This window comes from Naegleria lovaniensis, assembly GCF_003324165.1.
Source record: "Naegleria lovaniensis strain ATCC 30569 chromosome Unknown tig007, whole genome shotgun sequence".
NCBI lineage: Eukaryota > Heterolobosea > Eutetramitea > Acrasida > Naegleriidae > Naegleria > Naegleria lovaniensis.
In genome coordinates this window covers 404484-430649 of record NW_025407829.1, presented here as the reverse complement: position 1 = coordinate 430649, position 26166 = coordinate 404484, and the positions used below count along the sequence as shown (strand labels likewise).

The 26166-nt window shown below is 36.5% G+C and overlaps 12 protein-coding genes across 12 annotated transcripts; 2 read left to right on the top strand and 10 right to left on the bottom strand.

The window, feature by feature from the left end:
- Positions 1–180: 180 nt before the first annotated feature.
- On the bottom strand, positions 181–3090 carry C9374_014035 (uncharacterized protein; the record flags this gene model as incomplete). The annotated part of the gene is made up of 2 exons (XM_044689978.1): positions 181–2808; positions 2920–3090. 2 exons carry the CDS (start codon positions 3088–3090, stop codon positions 181–183), a joined length of 2799 nt encoding a protein of 932 aa, XP_044553467.1.
- A 111-nt stretch (positions 3091–3201) lies between these two features.
- On the bottom strand, positions 3202–4497 carry C9374_014034 (uncharacterized protein; the record flags this gene model as incomplete). The annotated part of the gene is made up of 1 exon (XM_044689977.1): positions 3202–4497. The coding sequence occupies one exon, from the start codon at positions 4495–4497 to the stop codon at positions 3202–3204; it is 1296 nt and encodes a 431-aa protein (XP_044553466.1).
- Positions 4498–4734: 237 nt separating this feature from the next.
- Positions 4735–6509, bottom strand: C9374_014033 (uncharacterized protein; the record flags this gene model as incomplete). The annotated part of the gene is made up of 2 exons (XM_044689976.1): positions 4735–5157; positions 5208–6509. 2 exons carry the CDS (start codon positions 6507–6509, stop codon positions 4735–4737), a joined length of 1725 nt encoding a protein of 574 aa, XP_044553465.1.
- Positions 6510–6739: 230 nt separating this feature from the next.
- C9374_014032 (uncharacterized protein) lies at positions 6740–9096 on the bottom strand (the record flags this gene model as incomplete). Its single annotated transcript, XM_044689975.1, has 2 exons — positions 6740–8903; positions 8993–9096. The coding sequence occupies 2 exons, from the start codon at positions 9094–9096 to the stop codon at positions 6740–6742; spliced, it is 2268 nt and encodes a 755-aa protein (XP_044553464.1).
- A 41-nt stretch (positions 9097–9137) lies between these two features.
- On the bottom strand, positions 9138–10186 carry C9374_014031 (uncharacterized protein; the record flags this gene model as incomplete). The annotated part of the gene is made up of 4 exons (XM_044689974.1): positions 9138–9148; positions 9326–9387; positions 9516–9994; positions 10106–10186. The coding sequence occupies 4 exons, from the start codon at positions 10184–10186 to the stop codon at positions 9138–9140; spliced, it is 633 nt and encodes a 210-aa protein (XP_044553463.1).
- Positions 10187–10289: 103 nt separating this feature from the next.
- Positions 10290–10910, bottom strand: C9374_014030 (uncharacterized protein; the record flags this gene model as incomplete). The annotated part of the gene is made up of 1 exon (XM_044689973.1): positions 10290–10910. The coding sequence occupies one exon, from the start codon at positions 10908–10910 to the stop codon at positions 10290–10292; it is 621 nt and encodes a 206-aa protein (XP_044553462.1).
- A 294-nt stretch (positions 10911–11204) lies between these two features.
- On the top strand, positions 11205–13029 carry C9374_014029 (uncharacterized protein; the record flags this gene model as incomplete). The annotated part of the gene is made up of 3 exons (XM_044689972.1): positions 11205–12430; positions 12477–12793; positions 12851–13029. The coding sequence occupies 3 exons, from the start codon at positions 11205–11207 to the stop codon at positions 13027–13029; spliced, it is 1722 nt and encodes a 573-aa protein (XP_044553461.1).
- Positions 13030–13165: 136 nt separating this feature from the next.
- C9374_014028 (uncharacterized protein) lies at positions 13166–15772 on the bottom strand (the record flags this gene model as incomplete). Its single annotated transcript, XM_044689971.1, has 1 exon — positions 13166–15772. One exon carries the CDS (start codon positions 15770–15772, stop codon positions 13166–13168), a length of 2607 nt encoding a protein of 868 aa, XP_044553460.1.
- A 1315-nt stretch (positions 15773–17087) lies between these two features.
- On the bottom strand, positions 17088–19640 carry C9374_014027 (uncharacterized protein; the record flags this gene model as incomplete). Its single annotated transcript, XM_044689969.1, has 7 exons — positions 17088–17266; positions 17321–17398; positions 17513–17735; positions 17897–18369; positions 18478–18626; positions 18695–18907; positions 18967–19640. 7 exons carry the CDS (start codon positions 19638–19640, stop codon positions 17088–17090), a joined length of 1989 nt encoding a protein of 662 aa, XP_044553459.1.
- A 45-nt stretch (positions 19641–19685) lies between these two features.
- C9374_014026 (uncharacterized protein) lies at positions 19686–20477 on the bottom strand (the record flags this gene model as incomplete). Its single annotated transcript, XM_044689968.1, has 1 exon — positions 19686–20477. The coding sequence occupies one exon, from the start codon at positions 20475–20477 to the stop codon at positions 19686–19688; it is 792 nt and encodes a 263-aa protein (XP_044553458.1).
- Positions 20478–20821: 344 nt separating this feature from the next.
- C9374_014025 (uncharacterized protein) lies at positions 20822–21586 on the bottom strand (the record flags this gene model as incomplete). The annotated part of the gene is made up of 3 exons (XM_044689967.1): positions 20822–21020; positions 21170–21332; positions 21499–21586. 3 exons carry the CDS (start codon positions 21584–21586, stop codon positions 20822–20824), a joined length of 450 nt encoding a protein of 149 aa, XP_044553457.1.
- A 370-nt stretch (positions 21587–21956) lies between these two features.
- Positions 21957–26005, top strand: C9374_014024 (uncharacterized protein; the record flags this gene model as incomplete). The annotated part of the gene is made up of 3 exons (XM_044689966.1): positions 21957–24825; positions 24876–25059; positions 25132–26005. The coding sequence occupies 3 exons, from the start codon at positions 21957–21959 to the stop codon at positions 26003–26005; spliced, it is 3927 nt and encodes a 1308-aa protein (XP_044553456.1).
- Positions 26006–26166: the final 161 nt, after the last annotated feature.

Below are 26166 nucleotides of genomic sequence, written 5' to 3'. Positions count from 1 at the left end.
TAGATTTGCAAACAATTTTGAACGTGGACTTTGTGCCTAGTTGTAGTGCAGGAGCCAAGATTGGCCGTTCGTTCCTGGCCACGTACTCTCAACACCATTCAACCTGAAACTAAGGACGCAGAGAAATACACCAAAGTCATCATTTACAGTTATCTGATCACCTGCAAAGACAACCAATCTTTATTCCTCGTCAGAATCCTTTTCCCATCTTGCCATATAACGTTTTCTGCTTTCTTCTTTTTCTTTGTCCGCTTTTTCTCTGTCTTCCTGTCGTTTAGATTTAACCGTTTCATAATCGTCCTTTAGTCGTTCCTTAATCTTTTGATATCGTTGTTCCTTAGCAGATTCTAGTTTGGCAGCTTTTTTCACGTCGAGTAGAGGATCTTGAGTATTTGCTTTGGTGCTCTTAATTTGCATAGTCTCATAGTCCAGAGCCTTAACAATATGTCCACTTTGTAAATTAACACGAGGTGCAATTTGTGTCTTGTGTCCTTTCAAAGTATTCCACTCGAGACCCAAAGGATGAGCAAAGGCGCTATCAACAACAGCAGCTTCAATTTGATTGGACACCGGAATGAGGAATTTGTCTGGAACCTTCGCTGTCTCTCTAATAATTACATGATTAATTTGATTATCGGTACGTTGTTCAATCTGTTCGTCTCTAATTTTCTTTTGAATTCTTGCAATTTGTCGTTGTTTCTTTTCCAAATCTTTTTTAACTTGTTCTTCACGTCCAAAACCAGCCCATGATCCCCAACCAGGCTTAAATGTTGTTGAAAAATCAGGCATGTCAATTTCTTCGTTAATGGCTTTTTCCTTATCTTCAGCAAATTGAAGTTCCAAATCATCACCTGCGAATGCTTCTTGCTTAACCTTCTTTTCAAATTCCAATTGTTCTCTATTCTTTTTACTTGACTTGGTTACATTTGTTGTAGATTCAACATGTGCATCTTCCTGAATCAAAGTATCATTGGTTTCAATACCTAATTTTGATTCATCAGTGCTAATCAAAATCTTTGATGCAACATCCTTATTCATTTTCTTCTTCTTTTTAGAGATTTCATCTTCTATCGTATCACTGTCTCTACTTTTTGTCTTTCCTCCCTTATTCAGCCATGGGTTTTCTTTGGTTGTACGTTTTCTTTTCATTGAGATACTCGTCACTGTTACTTGCTTGTCTGACGCGTCATTCGATGGTTCTGATACAGATCCAAAGGATTTAGACATGATCTTGGTTGTATTGAGTACAGAATTCTCACTACCACTTGAAGGATGTGGTTGTGTTGTAGTGCTTGCTGTTTTTTTTTCAATGCCAGTCTTTTCGTTAAGAGTCTGTGAGGAAACTTTTACAGTTGTCTTTGGAATTACGATGGTATTCTTATCAAATTTTGTCTCTATATTTTCGTCGTCAGAAGAGTCCATGTCTTCTTGCACAGTCCGAGAGTTGGTTTTCTTATTGTCTTTTTCAAATTGCATTCGTCCTGAGGGTTGTTCTTCTTCTTGAGCTGAAGAAATGCCAATGTGATCACCAACATCCTTTTCCATTTGATTAATTAAGTCTAATTGCTCTTGTTTCCTTTTTTCATTTGCTTTTTTCATAAATTTCATTCCATAAAGACCTGTCTTTTCTCCTTCTTCCTCAGTGACAACCTGTCTCATTGTCTCAAATGGATTAGATTGTTTATCCTTTTGGAACAATTGTTCAACCATTTCGTCTTCAGCATCACTATCATCTTCATTTTCTTTCTTTGTTTGCTTTTTAACAAGGTCAGAATGAACCTTCAATTGCTCAGAAATAGCTTCTCTAAGTCCAGTATTGTGAACTTGATGCTTCATGGCATGCCTCACCCACTTGGATGTATTTTTATGTCTCATAGTTAATCTCTCGGTGATCATTTCTCGTTCTCTCTTTAAAATTTTCTGCTTTAATTCTTCCTCATCCATGTTCTTCATTTGCTCTTCTTCTAACAATTCTTGTTGTTTTTCTTTTTGCTTTTTTAAAATTTTTCTATAGGTTTTGCTCTTAATATTCTTGAGCCATTTGTTCTTTTTTGCTTGTTTTTCCATCTCTATCCTCTTTTCCAAAATTTCCTTGTGTCTTGCAACTAGAGACTCTTTATCCATGTTAGATAACTGTTTTTTGGTGGCTTCAAATGATTTTATCAATTCAATCTCTGAGGTATCATCGAATACACCACTTCCTTTGATTCCTTTTTCCAAAATTTTTTCTTTTTCTGTTTTGTCTCGCAAATGTTTGTAAATAAGAGGAACATGCCTGGAATTTTCAACTGTTTCAACGATGGAATGCCACTTTTCCATTCCTTCATCTACAATATCAAAAGCTGCTCTCCTCTCTTCATTTTGAATTTCTGTATCTTCAAGTGCATAGAATAGTCCAGCTCCTTTTTTATATTGCTTGTCAATTTTCTTCAACTCTTCAATATTCTTCAATTCTTTCTGAGTTTTTTCGGCATTTAACCTTGTATCGGTTCCATGTTGAGTTGATGAAATTAAATCACTTAATTGAATATCGTCGTCGTCGTCATCATGTGCTACGGTTTGACCCAATGTTGACGGTGAAGAGGCTTTTTTAATCAAGTCTTTCACTGCGGTCATGTCATGATCAGAGTCTTCAGAAAATTCAGACTCCTCATCGGATTCTTCATCTTGTTGTTGATTCATTTCCGAGGAACTTCCTGCTGGAAAAAAGCTGCTGACTTTTTGTTTTTTAGCATTTGTTTTTGCAAGAGGATTGTATTGATTTTCATCAGAGTCTGTATCATCTGAATCGTCCTCATCCGAATCAATCTGTATATTCATTCGAAAAATTGTACACATAAAAGTCATCGGAAATTAATAAATCAAAATAGCCAAAATGATCTTTTCCATCAACATGGTTGAAGTAAACACAAAACATACATTATGCTTTTTTGATTGTTCTCCGTCTAAAACACTTTCAGGCGGAATGCTTTCCTCTTCGTTTAAAACATAATCATCGTCAGCCATTGTGGTCTCTTCATCTTCGGATGATGATGAATACTCATCATTCTGCAATACAGCAGCAAGTTGTTGCTTTGCTGATGTTTTCATTTTTTCACCTTCAAAAAACTTCAAACGATTTGTTGAAAATGTCAAATACAAGAATTTTAATTGGAGCATCATGCTTGTTCGGGTGCAAACGTTTGGAACATTGTCATTCTATTAAAAGTCAAGCTTTCTAACTGACATGAACTCCTTCAACTCTTCTTCAGTGATACGGGCTCTTCGTTCTTGATGCTCTTTTACCAATTTGCTAACCACTTCAAATGCTAATTTCTTAATTTGAGAAGTCAACATGATACCCTTTGAATATTCTTCTCTCACTTGCTCCAACTGTTGATCATCTTCTAAAAAGAATTCCAACAATTTGAATGGAACATCGACTTTTAGGTTTGCTCCAAACTTTTCATGAAGCTCTTTCGAAGCACCACCACCACTAAATGAGCCAGCAACCTTGGAAGCAATGACAGCATTTGAGTCGGTCAAGAAAATTGCCGAATTCTTATCTGAAGATGCCATTTTTGTTTTGGCACCTTGCAACGAAGGTAAGAATTTTCCATGAACGAGCACAGGTTTGGGAAAACCTAACTTGGGAGCTACATCCCTTGTTAATCTAAAATATGGATCTTGATCAATGGCACAAGGAATGAGGCACATGATGGAGTCCATATTCTTGCCATTGTTTTCTTTCATTGTCGACTCTAAATTCTGAAAGGCATCTTGCTGGACTGAGAAAATGTGTGGAAACGATGTGTAAAAAGAAGGAGCTGCTTGAATGGCCGGAAAACTCATCTTTCCAATGTTGTCTGAATCATTGAATCCAAACACTCCTTTCACTTGGCTGGTTGTGACACATTTTTCAATTTGTACAACCGTCTTGTACAAATACCCCATGTAATCAAAATTAGAAAATATAAAGGTTTTTCTCATGTCAAATCCACAAGCAATGATATCCTTTACATTTTCAATCATCATATTTCGGACTTGTTGAAAATCCAACTCTTGCATTAAATGCTTTTCATCATCTGTGAGTTGAATGACGAGAGGTACTTGAAATGCATCTTGCAAATACTTGGTAAACATGAAAGGAACTAAATGCCCCAAATGCATCGAGTCACTCGAAGGTCCTCGTCCCGTATAGAGATAGAACATTTTTCCGTTTTCATAATGATCTAGTAATTTGTGTAAGTCTCGATGAGAAAAGAAGATACCTCGTTTAAGGAAGGGATGTGCTTTCTTACCAGTTAATTTTTCAAATCTCTCAATCAAATCTTGTTGCACGGGTTCGGATCCAAACTGGTCTATTAATTTGCTGTAATCGAAACCTTCATTGGTTGCTGCTTGAACAGTTGTTGTTGAAATAATTTCTTCTTGATGTTCCATTGGAGAGGACATTGTTGAAGGAACGAGAAAATAGTGGACTTGAGCTGTTGATGTATTGTTTTCTGTTGTGTTCATGATCATGGTTGAAAGCGTTTGCATTAAATTGCTCACTCCTCATCTTGGTGTTTGAAGGAGTGCAAGTTTGTGCACGAACCGATTAAAAATAACTGCAGTTGCATTGGATGAACAGCCTGTTTTACAAAATGTGCCACTGTCTTTTAGAGGTTTGCTTGGGTCTGTCTTATGAAATGTACCAGCAACACGAATTGTGTAATGAGCAACATCGAGTGAAGAATCTTGTTACAATCCTTTTTAAACTTTTTCAATAGTGAACTCAGTAATGACAGCATGATGATCACTAGGTGCCTTGTAATTAGTCTCTTCAAAGTAATACTCTGAAGCCTTTCCATCCAATTGATAAGAATGGACCTTCACTTGCAAATCATTGGACGTGTTGAACTGCCTTATTGTTCGATACACGATGTAATCAATTCTCTTTTTAAACGTTTCATCCGTACTAAATGTGAGAGTGTGATGAGCATCAAAATCTTCTAACTTGTTGGTGTTATTGAAAAGTAAAGCTCTTGCTTCTTCAAAAGAATCTCTCCAATCTCCACTCCTTTGTAAAAGAGAGTAGGCGTGTTCATGAGGTTCCAAATTGAAATCTCCGCAAACCAATTGAAAAGAGGGCTGAAAAAGAGAACAAGATGAATTGGACTCGTCATGATTCAACACCTTGAAGTACATGAAAGAATTTCAAGAGTTGAAGATATATGTACACTTACTTGATTGGCAAAATTGGAAAGATCCAAAACATTCTGATTTCTTTCATGCTCTTTTAACGAAAGATGAGTGTTGAAAATGTCCACTGTTATAAAATTAGCATCATTATGGAAGGGAATTATAATTCTACTTCTCAAAGAAATTCTTTGATGTGTCGATGGGTCTGTTACATCTCTGTAAAGCAACCTGTGATCAGATTCAATCATTGGATATTTAGAAAAAATAGCAAGTCCTTCTTCGTGCATCATTGGAGGAAAGCCATTCGTTGACATGAAGTGTGGAGAATAGTAAGACATGGCAGGTCTGTGAAAATAATGAATGTATCCTAATTGAGTGAGAGCTTTTTTCAAATGACTGATTTGATGATGATCCTGTAAAACGTGAGCTGAGAAATCATTTTCACTATTGAAAAGCTCCTTATATTCATCAAGACGTACTTCTTGAAAACAAATGACATCAGGATTTTGTCTACGAATGGTTTTAAGAATTTTAAACAATCTCAATTTCCAATTTCCCTCATAATTATGAATGTTATATGACATTATTTTCAGAGTTGTACGTGTTGGCAACGTGCTAGTTAATGAATAAGGTGTGGTTAATATGCTCTCGATTGATGTAGCTTTGCAATCATCAATTTTCCATCTCCGTCCTAATAAATACCATTTCTCAAATTTTGGAGCATATTGAAAGTTAAACACAGGTTTTGGTTTAAACTTCTTCAAAAACATGAGAACAAAGTTTTCTTCAAGGACATCAAGTTGATGATTTAACACTTGAATGTGTACGTCATCCTCATCAAATAACAAACGAGGGTCCCCAACGACTTCAAACAGAAATCCCATCCAAACATGTATCCATTTCCATTCAAACTCACCATTCTGAGATACCGAGTTCACCATGACTTGACTCTCTTCAACTTGATTAAACGTGTGAAACAATAAACTTCCATAATTGATAATAAATATTTCCAAACTTTGTGCTAATTTTTCGAATAGTGATTCCTCATTCGAGGCTGATGAGGATGGTGAAGTCAATGCGCGTTTTGACGGCTTTTCGTGAAAGATGTTCAAACACGAAAATGCCCAATCTCTTTGAATAATATCTTCAAAAATGTGATTTTTGATCGAGTGAGACCATGCTTGATAGGCAGGAATTAGTGAAAAATTAGACAGAGAAACACCAGCTAAAGAGTTTGTCTTTGTTATCAATGGATTTGCCAGCATCATGTTCAGCACATTACCATACTCTAAATGTTTAAATGAATCATGATAGTTGTCCTTGATAAAGTTGAAGTTTGGTTTCATGGCGTCTATTGTTTGGAAATAATTTCCGAAACAGAGAGTCGCGACGTTGGTTAGCACTAAACACAAAATAACCAAGCAAACAACCGAGTGTTTGGGGCCATGGGACATGAGCATTTTTTTACAAGCGACAGGGCACCAAAGACAGAGACAGTACTTCTAACGCAAGACAAGCACTAGCACTTCCCACCCACTCATTCATTGCAACACCTTAGTACAAATAATTAGTTTAATTAAGCCAAATACTTGTAAGTTTGTCTGTCATTTTCATCTCTTTCCAAGTATTCTCTTTCAATCAAGTTTTCAATTCTCTTCTTAATTAAAGTTGGAGCAGGCATAAATCTTTGTTGAAGTTGTTTGGTAGTTTCTAAAACCAATTCACGGTGAGACAAAACTTTTCTGGATTTCATGATACGGACAATGACAGCATCAACCACCATCTTACGTTCCTCCTCTACTTGTTCAGTGATCTTTTGAGCTCCCTCATCACTTTGCTTACTGATTGGAGGCATGACTGCAACCTTTAACTTTCTGCATTTGAAGCTGGTATTAGGAACAAAGATTGTATTCTTATCCAAACCTGTTTTCTTGGCTTCTCCTGCTTCTTCAGTACCAGACTTGGCAACAAGAATCTTGGAGTACTTCTTGTATTGTTCGCCATCATCTACTGGTTTTACAAGTTGAGCAATATTCTTCTTGAGTTCATAAGAGGAAATTTTGGTTGCTTCTTCAATTTCACCATAGGAAAGTTTTTCCTTTTCATTGAACAAAAGTAAAATTGCCATTTGATATGTAGAAACAGACAATTCGTACTTTTGAGGGAAGCCATTCATGATGAGAGAAGCATTTCCCAAATTGTATTGCCATGTCAACTTTCTACCGTTGTGTTGACCTAAATAGAATTTAGCAAACATATCAGCAGAAATATTCAAATCTTGTTCAGGGAATTCACACTTGGAAGTAGTAGTGTTTGGCCAATAACCTTGAGTCAAAACTTGAACGTTCATGTCAATTGGAATAGTCTTTTGCTCCTTATAATCACCCCATTGAACCATCAAATCTTTGCTTAACTTGATGTCCTTGAACATACCCTCAAGACGAGTAGTGAATTGAACACCGAATTCTGCCTTCAACTTTGTCAAGAAAGATTTTTCAGAGTCATCAGAGGCAGATCTTTCTTCCAAAAGACGAACTGCTAAATGTTCCTTGTAGTATTTTTCAAACACATCCTTATCTTTGACATGTCTAAATACCATAATTACGTTATCGAAGAATTGATCAAGTTGCTCTTCTTCAACTTGTTGTTTACCCTTCTTAAGCTTTTTGTCCAATAGCAATGAAAGATATTCAGGGAAACGCTCATTCGCATTCACAATCTTATCAAAAGCATCCTTTGTAGCTTTAGAGAAGTCCTTATCACGAATGAAGGTATTAGTCTTTCTTGTCTTGCTGACACCTCCACCAACAGTTGCAGCACCTTGTCTCGTGCTGAAAGAACGCAACAACAATTCATCATAGTAAACTCTCAAAGCAATGACATCAGTTACCAAAGTTAAAAAGTCCTTATCCTTTTCTTGGTCTTTGACAATTGCCATACCTTGCTCGGTAATGTATTCACGGAAAATCTCTATTGTTGGTTCCAATGCACCTTCAACCAAACTCAAAACATCGTAAACCAAACGTAATTCGGAATCTTTCTTATCCTTTAACATTACCAAAACACCACTTCCTTCCTTCTTCACAACTGATTCCTTATACTTTTCAATGAACTCTTCCTTGATAACATTTTCAATTTTGTTCTTTGTGTCACCATCCAAACAACGTTCAGCTCTTTCAGTCTCTTCCTTCAAACGAACTTGGATTCTCTTGAGATAATCTACAGCTGTACAATTATCAAAGAATTGTTGAGCCTCAATTTTGTAGTAGTGATGTGATTCTTCTAAGAATTTAGTTTCAAATACAGGAATGTAAACTTTCTCCTTGTCAATTTCAACCATCATTTGTGTCAAGCTACGAAGTAAAAACTTGTCTGCAATCTCTACATTATCTCTTTCCTTCTTGATAATTGTGAGCATGATTCTTTGAACTCTGTCTGTCAACTTGATCAAAACTTCCTCTCTGAAAATGAAAATACCTTGTTCAAAAACAGTTTTGATTTTGACATCATGAGTTGACTGACGCTCAACCCATTGTTCATCCAAAAACAATAGCAAGTCTCTAATAGTACATGCTGCTTTTCTATATTTCTTCCATACGTTCAATAGATAAGAAAGGAAAGTTGTATCTGTTTGTTTGCTAATATCGTTGCAAACACCTTGTGTGTGTTTCGAAATGGTAGATCGCACCTTGTCATAAAGCTTTTCACCAAACTTCTTGGTTACTAATTGATAGGCAAGACTGTTCCAATGAAAAGATCAAAGTTTAGATACATGGTAATTGATATCATCGATCATTCATAAACATGTACAACGAGTTGAGATACTTACTCGTACAACTTTTGATAGTCCATACTTGTAGCCTTTTCATTGTAAATGTCATCAATGGCAGAAGTAATGGTACCCATGATTTTGTTAGCCTCATCCGGAGTCATTTCCTTCGTTTTGGCAAGGATACTCTTTGGAATTTTTAAAGTCATTTTCCTTCTGTAGTGGTAATTGTTAACATCATCATGATCGTAAATAATAGATCATTAAATCAGTGATCATCATCCATACAATCAAAAGATCCATGTCAAATTTAATATCAAAATTAAATGATTTTGATGATTTACAAAATACCATGATGAATGATGAGTCAGAGGAATTCTTTGTTGCACATACCTTCTTGATGTTTGGAATTTTTGTTACAGATGATGTGTTGCAGCACAAGAGACAATATGCTGCTAAAATTTTTTTTGCAAACTATTTTTAACAACAGCAAGTTCAGTCTACCTCATATGAACATGGTTTATGGCTGACGAAGACAACATTTATTCTTCAAAGGTTGGATTCGATGAAAGATTGAACTGACTGAATAAAAACAATTGCCGTCCTTCGTTTTTTTCGAAGCTCTTCATTACCGTCAACATTAATACCATCTAAATCCAATAAACAACGTGTTAAATATTCATCACATTTCTTTCTTTCAAAGGCGTATTTCTTTTCCCCTAATTCTTCTCGTTTATCTTTCAAAGCTTGAACCTCTTTTTCTAAATTCTCAGCCCTTTGTTGAATTTCATTAATTTTCGAAAGTACAATGTCTTCTTTTGTTGAAGGTAGTGTAGATCTATTTTCATCAACTGGTGTATTACTATTTACATTTGATGTGGTATTGTTTACATTTTGAGGTTGCACTTTTTTACCAACTACGATTATTGATATGTTTGGATTAAAGCCTAAATCTTGTAATGTTTTAGAATTTTCTGTTAATTCTTTTCCTTGGTAAATGAGCTTAATAGTAGATGGTATAAGATTCTCATGACCAGCTACTTTCTCTTTCACCACTTCGAGCTGATTTGTTCGGAAAATTTTTTGCCAATTTAACAATAAACACAATTAATCACAAGTGAATACATATGAAGTTCGGGCTTCACATTGTTCTGATTATCATTATTTACGCACCGTATCGCTCGCATTGAAGGTGAGTTGAAATTGTTTTTTAGAAAGTGTTTTGAAAGTCAGAGAGACTTCGGAGTTTCCCATTTTTTTGATGATTGAACTTTTATTTAATTTAATAAAAAATCGAAATTCAGCATTTTGCTTTAAAATACATTTAATTTTTTAAATTACTGGTTTTAAAATACATTTATTCAATATTATCAAACTCTTCTGGAATCTCAAACCTTTCATAAATTGATTTTTGATCCATGTTAAAGTTCTTCTTGCAATACCCGACAAGCGAAAAAACATTATCGGTCCACCTATTAGCAGCATCTTTGCAAACTGACACATCAGATTTGATCTTTTCAATCAATTCGGGATCTAAATCTTCGTATCTTTTGAGTTGCTTCATGACTTCTTCTCTTTCTTTTCTTATTTCCTCCAGTTCATTTAGAAGATTTCTTCTTTCTTCATTGTCTTCCTTCCCAATTTCAGCTTCTTCAATTTCTTCATCTAATTTTTTTTTCTTTACATTTTCAGCTTCTAGTTGTGTTTCCAGCTCTTGTTTCTTTCTCTTTCTAGACTCGCTAGCTGCGCTCGGAAATAGCCAATATTGATTTGATGATCCAATTTTGTCGGTATCAATTCTAGAATCAGCGGTGAGCTGAGTGAGTAAATCTTTAACTAGAGGAAATTTGATGGCCGAATTGAATTTGGGAAGCCTTTTCTCCAACTCTTTCAATGAGAAAGGCTCCCTATTTTCCAGAAAGAAATCAACACAAATATCTAACTTTTCTTCGTTTGATGTGGTCTTTTTCTTGGACATGATGAATTCCGATGATGAGGCTTGTACACTGGTCTCTCAACAGCGATACAGGATGAATGTTATTTATTTTTTTTTAAAAACTGATCTCCCTCTTTTCCAGTACCAGTTGGAAGGTGTAAAAAAACTGGAACAACTCTCCTATCTTAACTATACTATCCTCAAGGTTCGCATCCAGTTTTTTGCTCCAGCTTACAACGAGTCAATGGAAAACGATAATTCTTGTGGGGACGCACATGTAATTAGGATTCAAAATGATTGAGGAAAGATCGGATTAACTTTCGTTGGATTTAAAAAATGGACGGCATTGTTGTCCCCGTACTTCACAATGATTCCTCCCCAGCAGCGGAAGCACTTTATCGCAACACTTTGATGATGTTAATGCATGCTGCTGGCGGATCATCACAGCAATTTTATAATACTCCTTCTTTGCTTGCATCAAACCAAACTTCAAATTCAACACACTCCGATACCAATGTTACAATTCTTCTCTTCATGACTTCCCTATCTGCAACAATAGAAGTCGTAATAGCTTGTAGTATCGGAGCAGTTCTTGTTTTTGTTGGAGTCTTAACCCCCGAACGTGTTCAGTTTATGAGCAAACTTATTTTCACTGTTTTCAGCCCAACATTTAATTTACATGCCTTGTCTAGAGCGATTAGTATTGAGGCTCTTTCTCATTTGTGGATGTTACCAATCATCAATCTAATACAGACCATTTTGGGAAACATAATTGGACGAATTGTTTTTTTTCGAAAGTTTTGGAGAGGAACCTTATCCTACGAACAGCAACAAGTACAACATGTTACACAAACATTTAATAACGGAGTGACATTACCTTTGGTATTTATGAGTGCTATTTGTAAAATTTCAGCAGGTGGTGTTTTGTTTGATATTGATGTGGACAAGGCTGTAGAACAAGCAATTGCGTATATTAATGTGTACACTCTTCCTTCAATATTCCTATTCTGGAGCTACGGTCTGACAGCCTTATCCCCACCCAAGAAAGAAGAAGATGAAATTTCTTTATCACCTTCCAAAGATATGTCTGAGCATGCTGAAATGATAAAGCATCATGAGGACAATGAAAGTGTGGGAACAACAGAGCTACAACATTATGATCATACTCATCATGAATTTGAAGACAGTACATTAAGCATGGAGTTGAAAGAGCATAAATCTATTGAAAACGAACATCACACCGAAGTACGTCAACACAACGAGGAGTCCAATCATTTGGACAATGGAAGTGTGCATGAAGAATCTGGCGTTTTTCATGATTTAGAGTCACCAAGCATTACAAATCAACAAAGAAGCTCTGTTTTTGCAAAATGGACAGCTTTTTACAATAACGACAGGATGAAACGAGCACGATTTATTCTTAAACAAACCATCAATGCTCCTGTAATTGCATTATTCTTAGGTACAATTATTGGACTTATTGAACCTGTGAAAACTTTTTTAATCACTGACCCACCAATGATAGTTAGCGCATTTGTACACACATTGACTCTTTTTTCTAGGTAAGCCTGATTTTAGTTAATTTCTGGAAGTATTTACACAGGATAGTGCCATTTTTCCAATTTCAATGCTCATTTTAGGTGCAAACGTGGCAACGACACTAAGAGCCTCTCTCAAATCGTCCGTTGATGAGAATGAATCTTCATTGCCACTGTCAAAAAGGCTGAAAAAATTCCTTAATATTTTATACCTGTTGAAGTGGTTTAGAAAAAAGTTTATTAATTTCAACAATCCTCTGGCGTTAGCTATTAGTATTGTTCTTAAATTAGCGGTCATGCCTCTATGCGGAGTTGGGGTTGTTTATTTAGGAACTGTAGTTTGGAAAATTTTCCCTCCTGATCCAATTCTTGTTCTTACCATCTTAGGTTTGTATCATGTCAATAATGAGTCAATGATATACAATTTATAACTCTCTTTAATAGTGGAATTTTCAGTACCTATGGCGATGGCAACTACTACCCTTAGCTCGATTAACGGAGACTTTGGACAAAGCATCATTTGTGAGAACTTACTTTTCAATTATCTGCTGGCACCGTTGAGCATGTCTCTTTATTGTTGGTGGTTTTTAAATCTTTGTTGCCAATTTACTGGTTGTCTGTGATAGTGAGAAGGCTTTTCACACCAAGCTCAAGATTAAGCAAATATATGTTGTCATGAATATGTTTATTATGATCTTTGGTTCATTCCATTGTTAATAAAAAGAAAGTCACACAACGCAATGTTCATTTCGATATCCACTATAAATATTCATGCTGGTTTTGTGGTGGTCCTCTTTTCCTTTCTTCTTCGTCTGCTTTGTCTCGTTCATTTCTTCTCATTTTGTAATAAACTGTTAACGACAAAATTGAAGAAAATTGTTCTGAAGAAGTCATGTTTGATGACAGAATACGTTGATACGCTTGCTCAAATATGCTGTCTTCTTGTTGTTGCGTCAATTTATGATTGGTTGTAGAGAGAATTTCTTCGGTCCTCGTAGTGATAAAGTCTAAAATAGCCTTCAATTTTTCTCCCTCTGCAGAGTTTGCGCTTGGTATTGAAATTGAATTAACAACTTCAACCAATTTGCTAAGGCAAAACTCATTTGCATTCCTTTCTGTGAGGTGGTGGTGATTATGAGTTGTTGGGAATGGTTGAGCGTTGGGGGTTGGGTGTAATTGTTGAAAGTGTGTTGTTGCTGTGGTTTGGTTCGTGGTACAAATGCCACTCATTGCTTGAGAAGCTCCAGTTTGTTGAAATTGTGACGAATCCAGCGGTACTTGTAAATAAGGATGAGTAGTTGTTGCATCCACATGTTGAACGATCACGTTTGTGTTAAGTGTTTCATTCGGAAAGGAATTCATCCTTTGGTACGGTTGCTGAGAATTCAAAGTATTTCTTTGACTAAAAGGATCGTTCATGAATGACGAAGGTGATGAATTCAAAAGTGTAGGAGTAGTATTCATAGTTTGATGTAATTGAGGTTGAGAATACTGTCCATATTCGCGTACAATTGGATGTTGCTGCTGCTCCTGTTGAAAGTTAGAAATTCCAGTGAGAGGATGTACATGTTGTGGAACACTACAAGTTGTATTTACAGTTGTTGTCGTTGATGGAACATGGACTGTTCGATAGGGATGATGAGTCACATGCTGAGGTTGTAACGAATTTGTTGTTGTTGTTGGATTCACCATGTTGAACTCGTGGGAATGTTGAGACCTGGCGGATTGTATCATGTTACAAAGCATTTCCATTTGTTGTTGTTGTTCATGTTCCATTTGTTGTTGATTCAAAAGCTTGTTGGGATGACCAGTGTGAGTCATTACAGCACATGAATCTTGATGATTATTTCTAAACGATCGATTCATGAATACTGGTTGTGATGCCAGTGATAATGGACATTCATGATTGACTCGACTGAAACATAAAGTTGAACTATCCATACCACCACCACCAGAACCAGAACCAGAACCAATACCAACAAGACTATAATTACTACTTCTACTACTTTCATGAAGGAATGATGTTGGAAGTGCTTGACCTTCTCCACTCATAACACCTGTTGCACTTCCACTACTACTGCTACCACTGCATGATGAATTGGTGAAGGTAGTGTTGGAGGAGGATGGAGAAGTTCTGCAATGACCACTATTCGAGAGGAGGGCAAGCATGGATCCATGAGCTGGACGAGGTGGTGTTGATGAAGCACCTGCTGATGTTGCTGAGGAAGTCACCATGGTGGTTGTTGTGGACATGTAATTCGAACTCGTATTCGAACGCAATTTTTGAATTTTAACCTTTTCTGAAGTCACAATTTGTTTGCTTTCCAAATCTTTTTCTATATTTGGAGATGAGCTTGCAGTGGTGCTGAGCAACAAGTGTTTGGATCTCTTCTTCTTACTTGATCTCTCAGAGATGGATGGAGTGGCCATTCGAATGTCTTGATTATTGCTTGCAGTTCCCATGAGACTCATTGGTGGAGAGTTAAGATTGATTGGGTGGTGCGGTGAAGAGAATGTTGGTGATTCTCGAGTAGGAACAGAATACTCTGGAACAATATTCATTTGAGGAGGACAACCATGAGAGCTCCTATTGAAATACTCTTGTGGATTCATACCATATGGTTGATCATTATTAAGAGTGGTGGTATTATTCGGAAGGCTAACACTTCCACAGCCTCCTCCTCCACCTCCACTGGAATTCGTTGAGGATGAAGTAGAAGGGGGTACATCTGAGAAGGATGTAGAGTAGTGTTGTAGTGGTTGTACAGATGATTGTTTCGGTGGTTCCAACATTTTGTACACAGTTAATTCTTCACTACAATTCTGTGCCTTATTCCATTCAAAGTAATTTTGTAAGAGAGCACAGTTTTGGAGAGGCTTACGTAGTCTTGTCTTTTTAATATTATATTCCTTATTTCTTCTATTGATTTTGACTTTGCATTTGACTTTGGTAGTTTCATCTACGAAGGACATGATGGCTTGAGAGTGGTTGGTTGAGGTTGTTGTTGAGGAAGCACCTCTTCTATTCGATGGAGTTGGTGAGCAATCAGTCTTGATCAATTCTTGAGGTTGTAATTGTGGTACCACTGATGCTGTCTCGATGGAATGGTTCTTTGGAGCACCACAACCATTCCATCGATTCATTGTGTCATTGTTATTATTATTACCACTTTCGTTATGATGAATGTTCAATTGAGGAGAAGGGAATGAATCATTGGAAGGACTGCTCATGGTTGAAAAGTGAATCACATTGGACACAGCACAAGTCTGATGAGAATGTGATAACGAAGAGGGTGATGATTCAATATCAAGATTATGATCAAGCTTTGTGTGATTGTTAGGACTATTCGGTGATTGTTCAATCATGCCTTGATTCAAGTTGGGGTTGATAATGCTGAAAGGGGTGTTGCGACATGGTTTGTTTCATTGAGTAGTACAGAAGGGGTGGTGTGATTCGAACAAGAGGCGTCGACACCGCCAGAGAATAGATTCTTGGCTGTGTCCATCATTGAAGAAGACAATGCTTCATGAAAGGAACACGTGGTGTGGTTGCAGCTCAAATGTGAAGTCAAGTTGGGTGAGGAGTTGTGTGAGATCTTTTTTGTGCATTGTGCGAGCATTCCTCCTTGAAGAATGATTTCTGTCGTCGCTTCCGTGGTAGTATTTGTTGTAGTGGCAGTTGTAGGATGGTTGCAATTATGGATGGAATTGGTTTTACCTTCAATGGAAAGAGAATGATAACTTTCATTTACTCCACCACCAAGAATGGATCCAACAACGCGTTTCTGATTACGACCTTCTTCATCCTCTTCACTCTTAGAACTGTTTATGGAATTTGAAGCTGGGGAGGGAATGAACGAAAAGGAAAAGGAAATTAGATCATCAACAACCGGTTGTTGGTGTTGTGGTGGTGAAGCAGAAGAGGAGAAATATGAATGGTCGAGGTGGCCATCGTCCTTACCGTTTGAAGATGAATGGTTTGATTCTTGGTTCATCACGTTGATGATGTCTCTGTCGGGATGAAGAACTTTGAGAAATTGGAATGTAATAGAGAGTTCTCTGTGGAAGGCTACAACGATTGGCAGCAACAGCCCCAAAGACCAAACTCGCGCAAGTATTAAATAAAATCTACTAATAAAATATAATTGATGATTGGATGTTATACTATTACTGTACTACTCTAGTCACAATTGTTGTGAAAGACGGATCGAGGAGCGTGTCGTTTGTTGAATTTACTGTTGTGAGACAAAATGATCACGAATCTAATTAGATACATAGCATCAACCCTGACCATAGAGGGACGGGTTTGATTTCGAATTCAATGTTTTGGTGTTTTTTATTATGTCTTGAACGCCAACATCAACAAAGGAGTGAGAGTTTTGATGAAAGGATCAAAGGAACACACCACTACCAGTAGGATTGGTTCATTCAAGTGTTGCATCGTAAATGTTCTCATGTCACTCGTCGTTTTCGAAAACGACTTCTCTAATCATAACCTTTTTCCATATAGCTCATAACAGATTAGTCCGGATTTATTAGTCTTTCGCTCAAATAGTACTAGCTAAACATTTTACACGTGTATTGGAAGAGAGTCACGAATGGATACATTCCAAGTGTGTGAATAAAATTGAACTTTCTGAAAGGACCTGTAACGACTGATCAACAAAAGACCATATTCACACTACCATCTGAAAGGAGAATAATTCTTCAAGAAAACGCCAAAATATTTCTGTTTACCTTGCAAGGCCAAAAAGATTGGATCCAAGATTCTAGCAGCACCATCCACTTCGTCCAATGGACAATAGTATGTTTGTGATATATTCTCCAAGTCGCTCAAAGGATTCTCATCATTGTTCCATCCTATGTAAAGATACAATCAACTTGAGATTTTAAAAGAGAATAATAAACACATACCTGTATCCACTGAAGACATGTAAATAAAGTCTTTGGCATAATCAGCAGCACTTGTTCTTGTCATCATATTCAGAGAGGCTAATTTCAATATTTGAGATATCATCCAATATCGTATGATTGGTGAGTAATGTAATTCCAAAAAAATCAATTGAGCAATTAAGGAAGAGGCGAAATTAAATTCTTAAAACATACCTTTTGCCATGTTAAGGTGTGGGTGATGCACTCCTTTTGAACGCCTATAAAATTGTCCTTCCATTGAACTAACGTTAATAACAAAGCTCATTGGTTCATGAGTAGGATTGGTTGTTGATGAATGAGTCGCTCCGTGCTCTAAAAGAGGTTTCAATTTGGATGTCAAAATAAATGGAGCAGTGACATTAATGGTTTGAACTTCAAGCATTTCAAAAACAGGCACCTAAATGGCCATAAATCATTGGTATTTCAATTGATTCGTTGTATATTCATTGTATATCATATTCGATGAATGGGTTGATATCAATGATGTGTGTTTGATGAAACATCATCATAGTTTTATCATTTTGAATAAAATTGTTGGATATAATTTAACACACTTACCTGATCCAATTTTTGAATCCACGAGTTTGTATTTCTAAAATCTGCTTGATTCTGATTAACATCAAATACATCTCTTGGAAAACTTTGTTCATTGTACGACTTGTCCTCATCTAGAATTGGAATTTGACACAACAAACTGCTCGAGCTCACATTCACTTCATCTCTCATAGCATTATATTTAAGTGAAGTAGAATGAGGGGTATGAAGTGTAATTGTAGAATTCTCCTCATGTTCATCATTATTCTTCGATCGTGGATTGTATTCGAGGGCCTCTCTCTTTTCCATTGATGATAACATTCGAAGTGCAATATCTTTTTGTTCTGGCATGATTTTCATTGAAAAATCTAAAGGCAATAATTTTCGTTGCGTTTCAGATAGGTCTTGAAGACTTGTCGTTAATTCATATTTTGCCACATGTTCGTAGTATGCAGTAGGTTTTCGAATGGTTTGAGCTGCACAATTAATAAGAATATCTGGTCAAAATTTCATTTGTGGTTATAACATGTCAACGATGAAAATTATTGTAGAATTTCGAGAAAATAGTGTGGTGAGAATGGTGAAAGATATTGGTAAAAACTTACCCAATCTAGGAAGCGTGTGATTAAGGTGATCGGCAAATTGTACCACTGAAGGAATATGTTTAAAATCAATACCATAAACTTTGAGACGATCTTTCCACATTTCAAAATCAGGTTCTAATGAATATCTCTTTGCACAATCTTTTGGAAATCTATAAAATTAATTGAACGGACAATTAACATTGTCCAGGCCAACTAATTCACAAATATTAAAACAAACCTAGAAGTGACAATCACCAATTCAGCATTACACCTCAATAATTTGAGGGCAGTGTAAAACCCAATTTTAATTCTACCACCTGTGACTAAACAAATTTTACCCGTCATATCCATTGTTTGGTTTCTCTTTTCTAAATTGAATTCTCCACATTTTGGGCACATTTTATGATAAAAGTGATGTATTTCATGGGTCTTTTCGTGACAAATATAACATCTATCAAAAAAGGGGTTTCATGAAATTGAAACAAAAGGAATTTGTTTCGAAAAACCTACCTCACAGCTCTCAACAGTTTGTTAGAGTTATTACTGTTGGACGGTTGGATCATGTCAGATGCTGTCCCGTTTTGTTCGTTGTTGTCGTTCATGGTCTCAGTCATGCTCTTTTTATCGTTTTGTTCATTTGAAGAATTTCTACAACTTGACACAACATCTTCATCTGTAATACTCTCAATAATGACTTCATCTTCTTCAGCGTGAGTAAGTTTTGGTACCTCACTATTTGGTGCGTTTGGAATCATTGCAATTTGTTGTCTCAAGTAATGAACTTCATTATGTTTTTTCATTTGCATCACTGATTGCATGAGAATGCTCTTGTCGTGATTTTTAAATTTCTCTTTAGCCTTTTTTCTTGATTCTCTTTTCATTTCTGCTTGTTCTTCCTTGGAAATCTTTCTTTTGAATAGTAAAGATCCAGCATGAATTAATTGGGCTAATCGCGGGTCTTGTAAATGATAGGAGTGATGAGAAAGTCTCTCAAGAACTGAAGCAGCCAAGTTAATTTCTGATTCAGAAACAATGGTCTCTAGAGGGAGTTGATGATGAGCAAATGGAGATGATGAATTTTGACTCAAAGAGATGGAACTCACGTCGTCATTATTTTCCGATGAAGATGACAAAGGCTGAGTGTCAGGGAGGTTCCCAACATTGTTCCCTTCTCGTGTTTGCATTTTTTAAATTGCAAATTTTAATTCAAACAATACTTTGAGAGAAACCTAATACTGCAACTTTAAAGAGACATATGATTGAATGGTCATGTCTCCACCAACGACAGGAATTGAGGACGCAGCGCCTCCAGCAGCAGAGTCTTGATAACGTGCATACATCATTGGATAGGAAACTGAAATTGGACTACTACCTTCAAGGCTAATATCGGTAACTTCCAAACGGTTCTTGATTTGTTCAAATGATGAAGAATCGTACATAGTGGATAGTACTGCATTCACCTTGGTCATGGCATCCTTAACAGCTAACTGAAGAGCCTTATTTTGAGCGTTTTCAATAGAACTGTCATTTGCTACCAAGCTCATGCTGCTAATTTGAGTGACACCCAATTCGACGAGCTTATCGAGCACAGGACCTACACTTCTTAAATTACTAACACTGAACAAGATACTATTGGAGGATCTATAACCAATTCTTGTGGATTCCTTTGTGGTTTCATTGTATACATAGACAGGATACAAGGTAATGGAGGATGTTCTCAACTTGAATACATATTCAATCTGTTGAAGAGTTTCCATGATATGTGTCGATGATTGCCCAACTTCTCGTTGAGCCTCTGAGGCAGACACTTTTTGTGCTTCAATGGATATTGAGAAATCTGCTTGAGTGACTGCAGTGGTTGTTTTACCAGTTCCTCTCACACTGATGGATGAATTAAATCGATGGGAAGCCACATTGTAAGAGAGGGGAAGAACAATGTCTTGTGAGTTGGAGAATTGGGTAAAATGGCCCAACACTAAAGCAAGCAAGACACAACAACAAGCTAATGCAAACTGTTTCATGACGATATATTGGTGTTGTTGGATTCAAAGTTTTTGTTTTGATGGTGAAACCAGGAGTGCTTTGAAACCATTGCATGTTTTATAAACTCCACAGTCATTCATGGAATATAGTGTGATCTCATTAAGGAAAATCCCAAAGTGGTATTTGTACAATTTAATTTAAATTCACAAACTCAAGTTCAAAGATAATTCCATGTTCTCTGAAATCAACACGAATATTTGGTTAGGGATATTCTGTTCCTTTTGTTTACAATAAAAGTTGAGATTTATGAACTCTGCAAAACAGCTGGTTGTATAATGTTGAAACAACCATCGAGTGGTTGCTGTCAAGTTGTTTATCTATTTTACAATCCATCATCCTCTTCATCGTCGTGAATTCCAGGAATTTGAAACTCCTTTGGATTCATGATATAACAGCTGCAAATTAAGGGTGTGATCGACATGACAAGACCAATTCCAATGACAAATCCAGACAGAATACCAAAAGTCTCCAAAACAATTTCTTTCCATTGCTTTTCACTGATGGGGCCCTTTCCATCCAAACTGATTGTATCAAAATACATTTATCATCATGAATATTCGCATCGAGAAAGAACCATCATTATAATTTTCGATTTGTGATAGAAAGCAGGTCAATATTATTCCATCAAAATCAAAACAAATAATCATTACACTTGGACACACAAACATACATTTCCTTTGGAGTTGGTGAATAAATTACTAATAAAATCATGCTCACTAAACCAATCACAGTCATTAAAATACCACTTGCTAAAATCATAAACCAACAAACTGCATGGGATCGTCTACTCTTTTTCATTTTCCACCATGCAAATCGGGTATCATCCTTTGGATCTATTATGATACATTAATAAATATTTCAATGTTTCGTATCATTATAACACATAGATAAAAACATTCCGATGAACCAAACCAGTATTTACAACAAAAATTCCAAAATAATTCGTTGAACGAGAAATATTGGAATTTAGGTTGTGCCTCATGAGAACGGATGACTTACTGTGGACAGCATGTTCGGTTGGTTTTGTATTTGCGTTTGAACTAAGTAGCTGTTGATCGTCCTCTTCTTCCAATAATCGGTTCTGCATGTTGATGATGCAAACGTTTTTTTTGTAATCGTAAGTGATGGGCTGACGCTTGACAACGCCAAAGCATAAAGCAACACGCTAGTATTGCTTCGGCTCACTGTAAGAACCCAAATCATTCGGTAAGCGTCTACTGGTTGTCGAAGAGATGGGGTTGTTGAAACGAATGGCCAATCTTTCCATTCTCTCTCCAAAAAAAAGATCACGGCCAATTCACTTTTTGCCATAGTGTATTGATGAGTGGCTTTTTCTCTCGAAGGCCACATCTTTTCATCATCAACGGTTCTTTGCCTTTCTCAAAGCAATATATACTACAATTAAAACAGCATTGTAAATAATCAACTCTTCCAACAGCCTCGTTCTTCATCAGCGAATGCCTCCAAAATTTGAACCTCCTGATTGTGAAGGCTTTTTGCACCACGATGAAGAAGATGATTTTGATTTTGAAATTGTAGATTTTGAAACAACAGCCTCATCCGATGCAGATAAAACAACAACCCAAAAGAATTATAATTCCAAAGCATCGCCAAACTCAAGAACTCCACCTAACAAATCTAGGCTCACCAAACCTTCTAATTATCATTCTCCATTATCATCAGGGTCTGCTTTTAATTTTAGTGGAGAAGGTGAGGAAGAAGAACGTTTTAATTTAATTGATTATTTGGATCCAACACCTCGCCCTCTAGAGTCATTCACGCATCATCACCATGACTCTCCTTTGTATCATATGCATCAGGTTGAAGATGATGATGATTTTGCAGATGAGAGATCCCCACCATTACAATCATCAAATCGAAGGTCTTACACCCGACCCATCCCTTCATCGTCATGCACAAAACATCAATCTAAAAGCTTTAAAAGAGAAAACAATTTTATTGAGAATAGTAGTGATAGCGATGATGATGAAAATCTTCCCGCATCGTCACGATTTTATCAACATGCTTCCCAACCATTGAGACATCATAGAGCCAACCACAGGGCCAACCATAGAAGAACTTCATCAGCAGATTTTGAGTCAAATTCTCATTTTTCAAGCATCAACATTAGTATCAGTAATAATTCATCACCTGTAACGAGCAATGGAAAACATCATCATAGAAACAATAGCGATAGTTACTTTTCTCAAGGTTGTAATCATTCTCACATTTACAACTTAACTCCAATTAGTTCAAGCCATCATGAGGAACCTCATATTTTTGAAATTTATTCTCATTCTCTTCCTTCCACCTCTTTCATTCAAATTTTGAATGATCGTGCTTCATGTGACAACAACAGAAGCTCTTCCCTTAATAACAATGGACCTGTTAATCACATTTCCATCAGCACTGCCTCAAGTTTTCCGTCTCCAGCAGAAACTAGAAGAGGAAGAGGTCATAAAAGGGTCTCTTCAGCATCAAGCTTGTATTTCACATCTGCGGATACACACCCTGAGCAACATTCTGTTACCACACCCTCTGCTAATAATTCAGAACACATACCGTATACGATAGAAGAGGTTGACGATGAAACTAAAAAAGTTCCAGATATTCATATCACCTCAAATGGAGAAGAAACAAACATTAGACGAGGATTTAGAAACATGACTCCTCAAAGTATTGAAACTAAGCAAGAGAGAAATGTCATTGCAATTTTGTCAACAAGCCCAAATGAAACACCAAACACACATACCACTTTATCCTCTAGAAGATCTTCAATAACAGGTGGTCAAAGGACATCAGTCGTCGTTCAAATGATTAAAGTGAAGTGGAATGAACCAGAAATACAACCAGAAAAGAGATTATCTGAAATATATACACAACGAAAAAATAATGGAAGAAGGCGATCAAAAGCTTCTAACTCGATTTCAATTAGTGCAAAACATAAAAGAGCAAAGACTCAACTGAAAAAGCGTTATGTGGACATTTGCACGCAAACTGATGATGCTGATGGTCAACCTTTAGAAAAAGTTCAAGAACAAACTCCAAAAACAGAAATTACTTATAGTTCAGATAATGAAGAAACATCTGGAGAAATTACAGATACAGAACATAGTAGCACAACCTCAAACGAAGAAAAGATACCTCAAGATATTACGCTTCAAGAGGATGATTTTACACTTCAGCCTTCTCAGCAAGATGGAGAAGACATATCATCAATAACTTTTCCAATGACATTTGTTGTCACAAAAACCTATAACAATAGCCATAGTAATTCACATTCACCATCAACACCATTGACGTCAAGATCAACTGTGATACAAATTCCAAGTTTAACAGTAGATACTTTCAATCCAGAGCAATACTTTAGCGATTATACCTATACGGACAATCATGAAGAAAACAAGGTATCATTATTGGAATGGTTTGAAAAGAATGTTGACGATTCTAAAGATGCTCTCAACGATGTCAAACGCAAAATTTTGGATCAAAAAACTGGCCAAAATTATGAAGGTCAGATTGATGTAAATGCCTTAATTTTGAAATATAGAGATATGGAGGGAGAATTGATTACCATCAGATCTACAGAAGAGTTGAAAACAGCAATTCAAGATTACCTTACAGCAAAGAAGACTAAGGCTAGTGGTGTAAAGATTGAAGATATTAGCGAAGGCGAACAAAATGAACCAGCGTTTGAGTTAGAGGCTCATGTAGATGAATCACAACTTGATAATGATGACGTAGATTCTGAAGCCAGTTCGTTATCAATATCCATTCTTGGTCAGGACTTGGAGCCATTTGTAATGTTGGCGACCAACTTTGCAAACGAGAGAATGAATATTTTTGTAGAAACTCAATCGCCGCTCGTAATTGTTCAACAGATACAGCCATCTCATAGCAGCAATCATGGCATGTATTTTGTGTCACCTCCACATACCTATGGACAAAATTCTCATCATAACTTCCATCACTATAACGATAACAACCACCATCACCATCATCATCACTCCATATCACCTCCCTACCATTCCTATCACCCTCACACTCACAGCCTAAAGAAATCAGGTTTGCACAAAAGCTTCTCTGAAGATGATATTTTCAAACAACCTGAAAAGAAGATCACAACACATGAAGAATATCAAATTAAGGATGAAAGATCAAGTCAAACACCAACCAGTATAATGTCTACTCATGAGCAGCAGAAAGCACTTTGGTATAGAGATATTTATCATTTTAGTTCATTATATTGTCCAACATTCGAAGAGCAAAAACATTTATTTGATACAACACAAATAGGAAAAGAACTTGGAAAAGGAGGTTTTTCAGGTAAGTACAACAATATGTGACTTTTTAAATCTTATCCGTGAATATTATAGTGGTTTATAGCGCCATTCATATCATCACGGGTCAAAATTTTGCTCTTAAGATTTGCTACTTGGAAAAACTTAAACACATGTACAAGAGTGAAAAATCTGATGTTGTATTTGCCCGTATTGTGAATGAAATTAAGATTTTAGAAGATATTGGAGATCATCCTAATATTGTGAAATTTATTGCAAGGTTAGTAGTACATCTTTTTTTCAATCCTCATATTAATTTTCAATTTGCCCGAATTGGATTTCATAACAACAGTGATTTATTCAAATTTACAAGACTTTGCGATGAAGATCGTGACAAGTACAACAACGGAAGTATTTCTATGATCATGGAGCTCGTGCATGGTGATACACTACATAAGGTTGTTCGAGATAGTGCGATTGGAAGATTACACGAAAATATTGTGAGAATTTACGCCAAACAAATTGTGGAAGCTCTTGCATATTTGCATGGAAAAGATATTATTCACGGAGACATTTCTCCCTCAAACATTATGATTGATCGTTGGGGAATTCCCAAGCTGATTGACTTTGGGCTTTCACGAAAGATAAATTCGCCTCAAATTGGAGAAAAGACTATTACCGGAACGTGTATGTATATAGCGCCCGAAGTCATGTCGCAACTTCAGAGCAGTACTGCCTCAGACATTTTCTCGTTTGGTTGCATTGTTTTAGAAGCATTAACTGGAAGAAGACCTTATCCTGAGCTAGAATCACTTCAAGAGCCCTTGCAGGTATTTTTCCACATTCTCAAGAACCAAAAATCGCCAGAAATAACAGAATCAGAAGCTTCCACATATTCAATATCCAAAGAAGCGTTAGATTTTCTGTCCAAATGTCTCTGCTGGAACCCAACAGATCGATCCACTGCAAAGCAATTATTACAACATCCATTTTTAATTCCAATGACACGAGAAGAGGTGAAAAGGTCTCTATTGACTACCAACTTTAAAATACAAGAACAAACTCAAATTGATGCAAAACTTACTGGAACAACCACAAATGCTACTTCAAAAGGAGCAGTGGTCTCAAATGAATCTGAAGACTTTTCAACGGATTCTGATGAAGATGTTGACGACGACGAGGACTTGTTTGATGATGACGAGGATGATCATGAGGAAAGTTCTTAGTAAATGAATGCATTGAGCTCAGCTGAAGAAGAAAAATGAGAGCGCTTTTTTTGTGTCTCAAATTGGCGAATCGATGTTTTGTCTTTATTTGTGTAATTTTGGGTGTCAACCCATCATTAAAAAATTTGTGAAGAGTTCAGACAGCTGTCTATTCATCATCA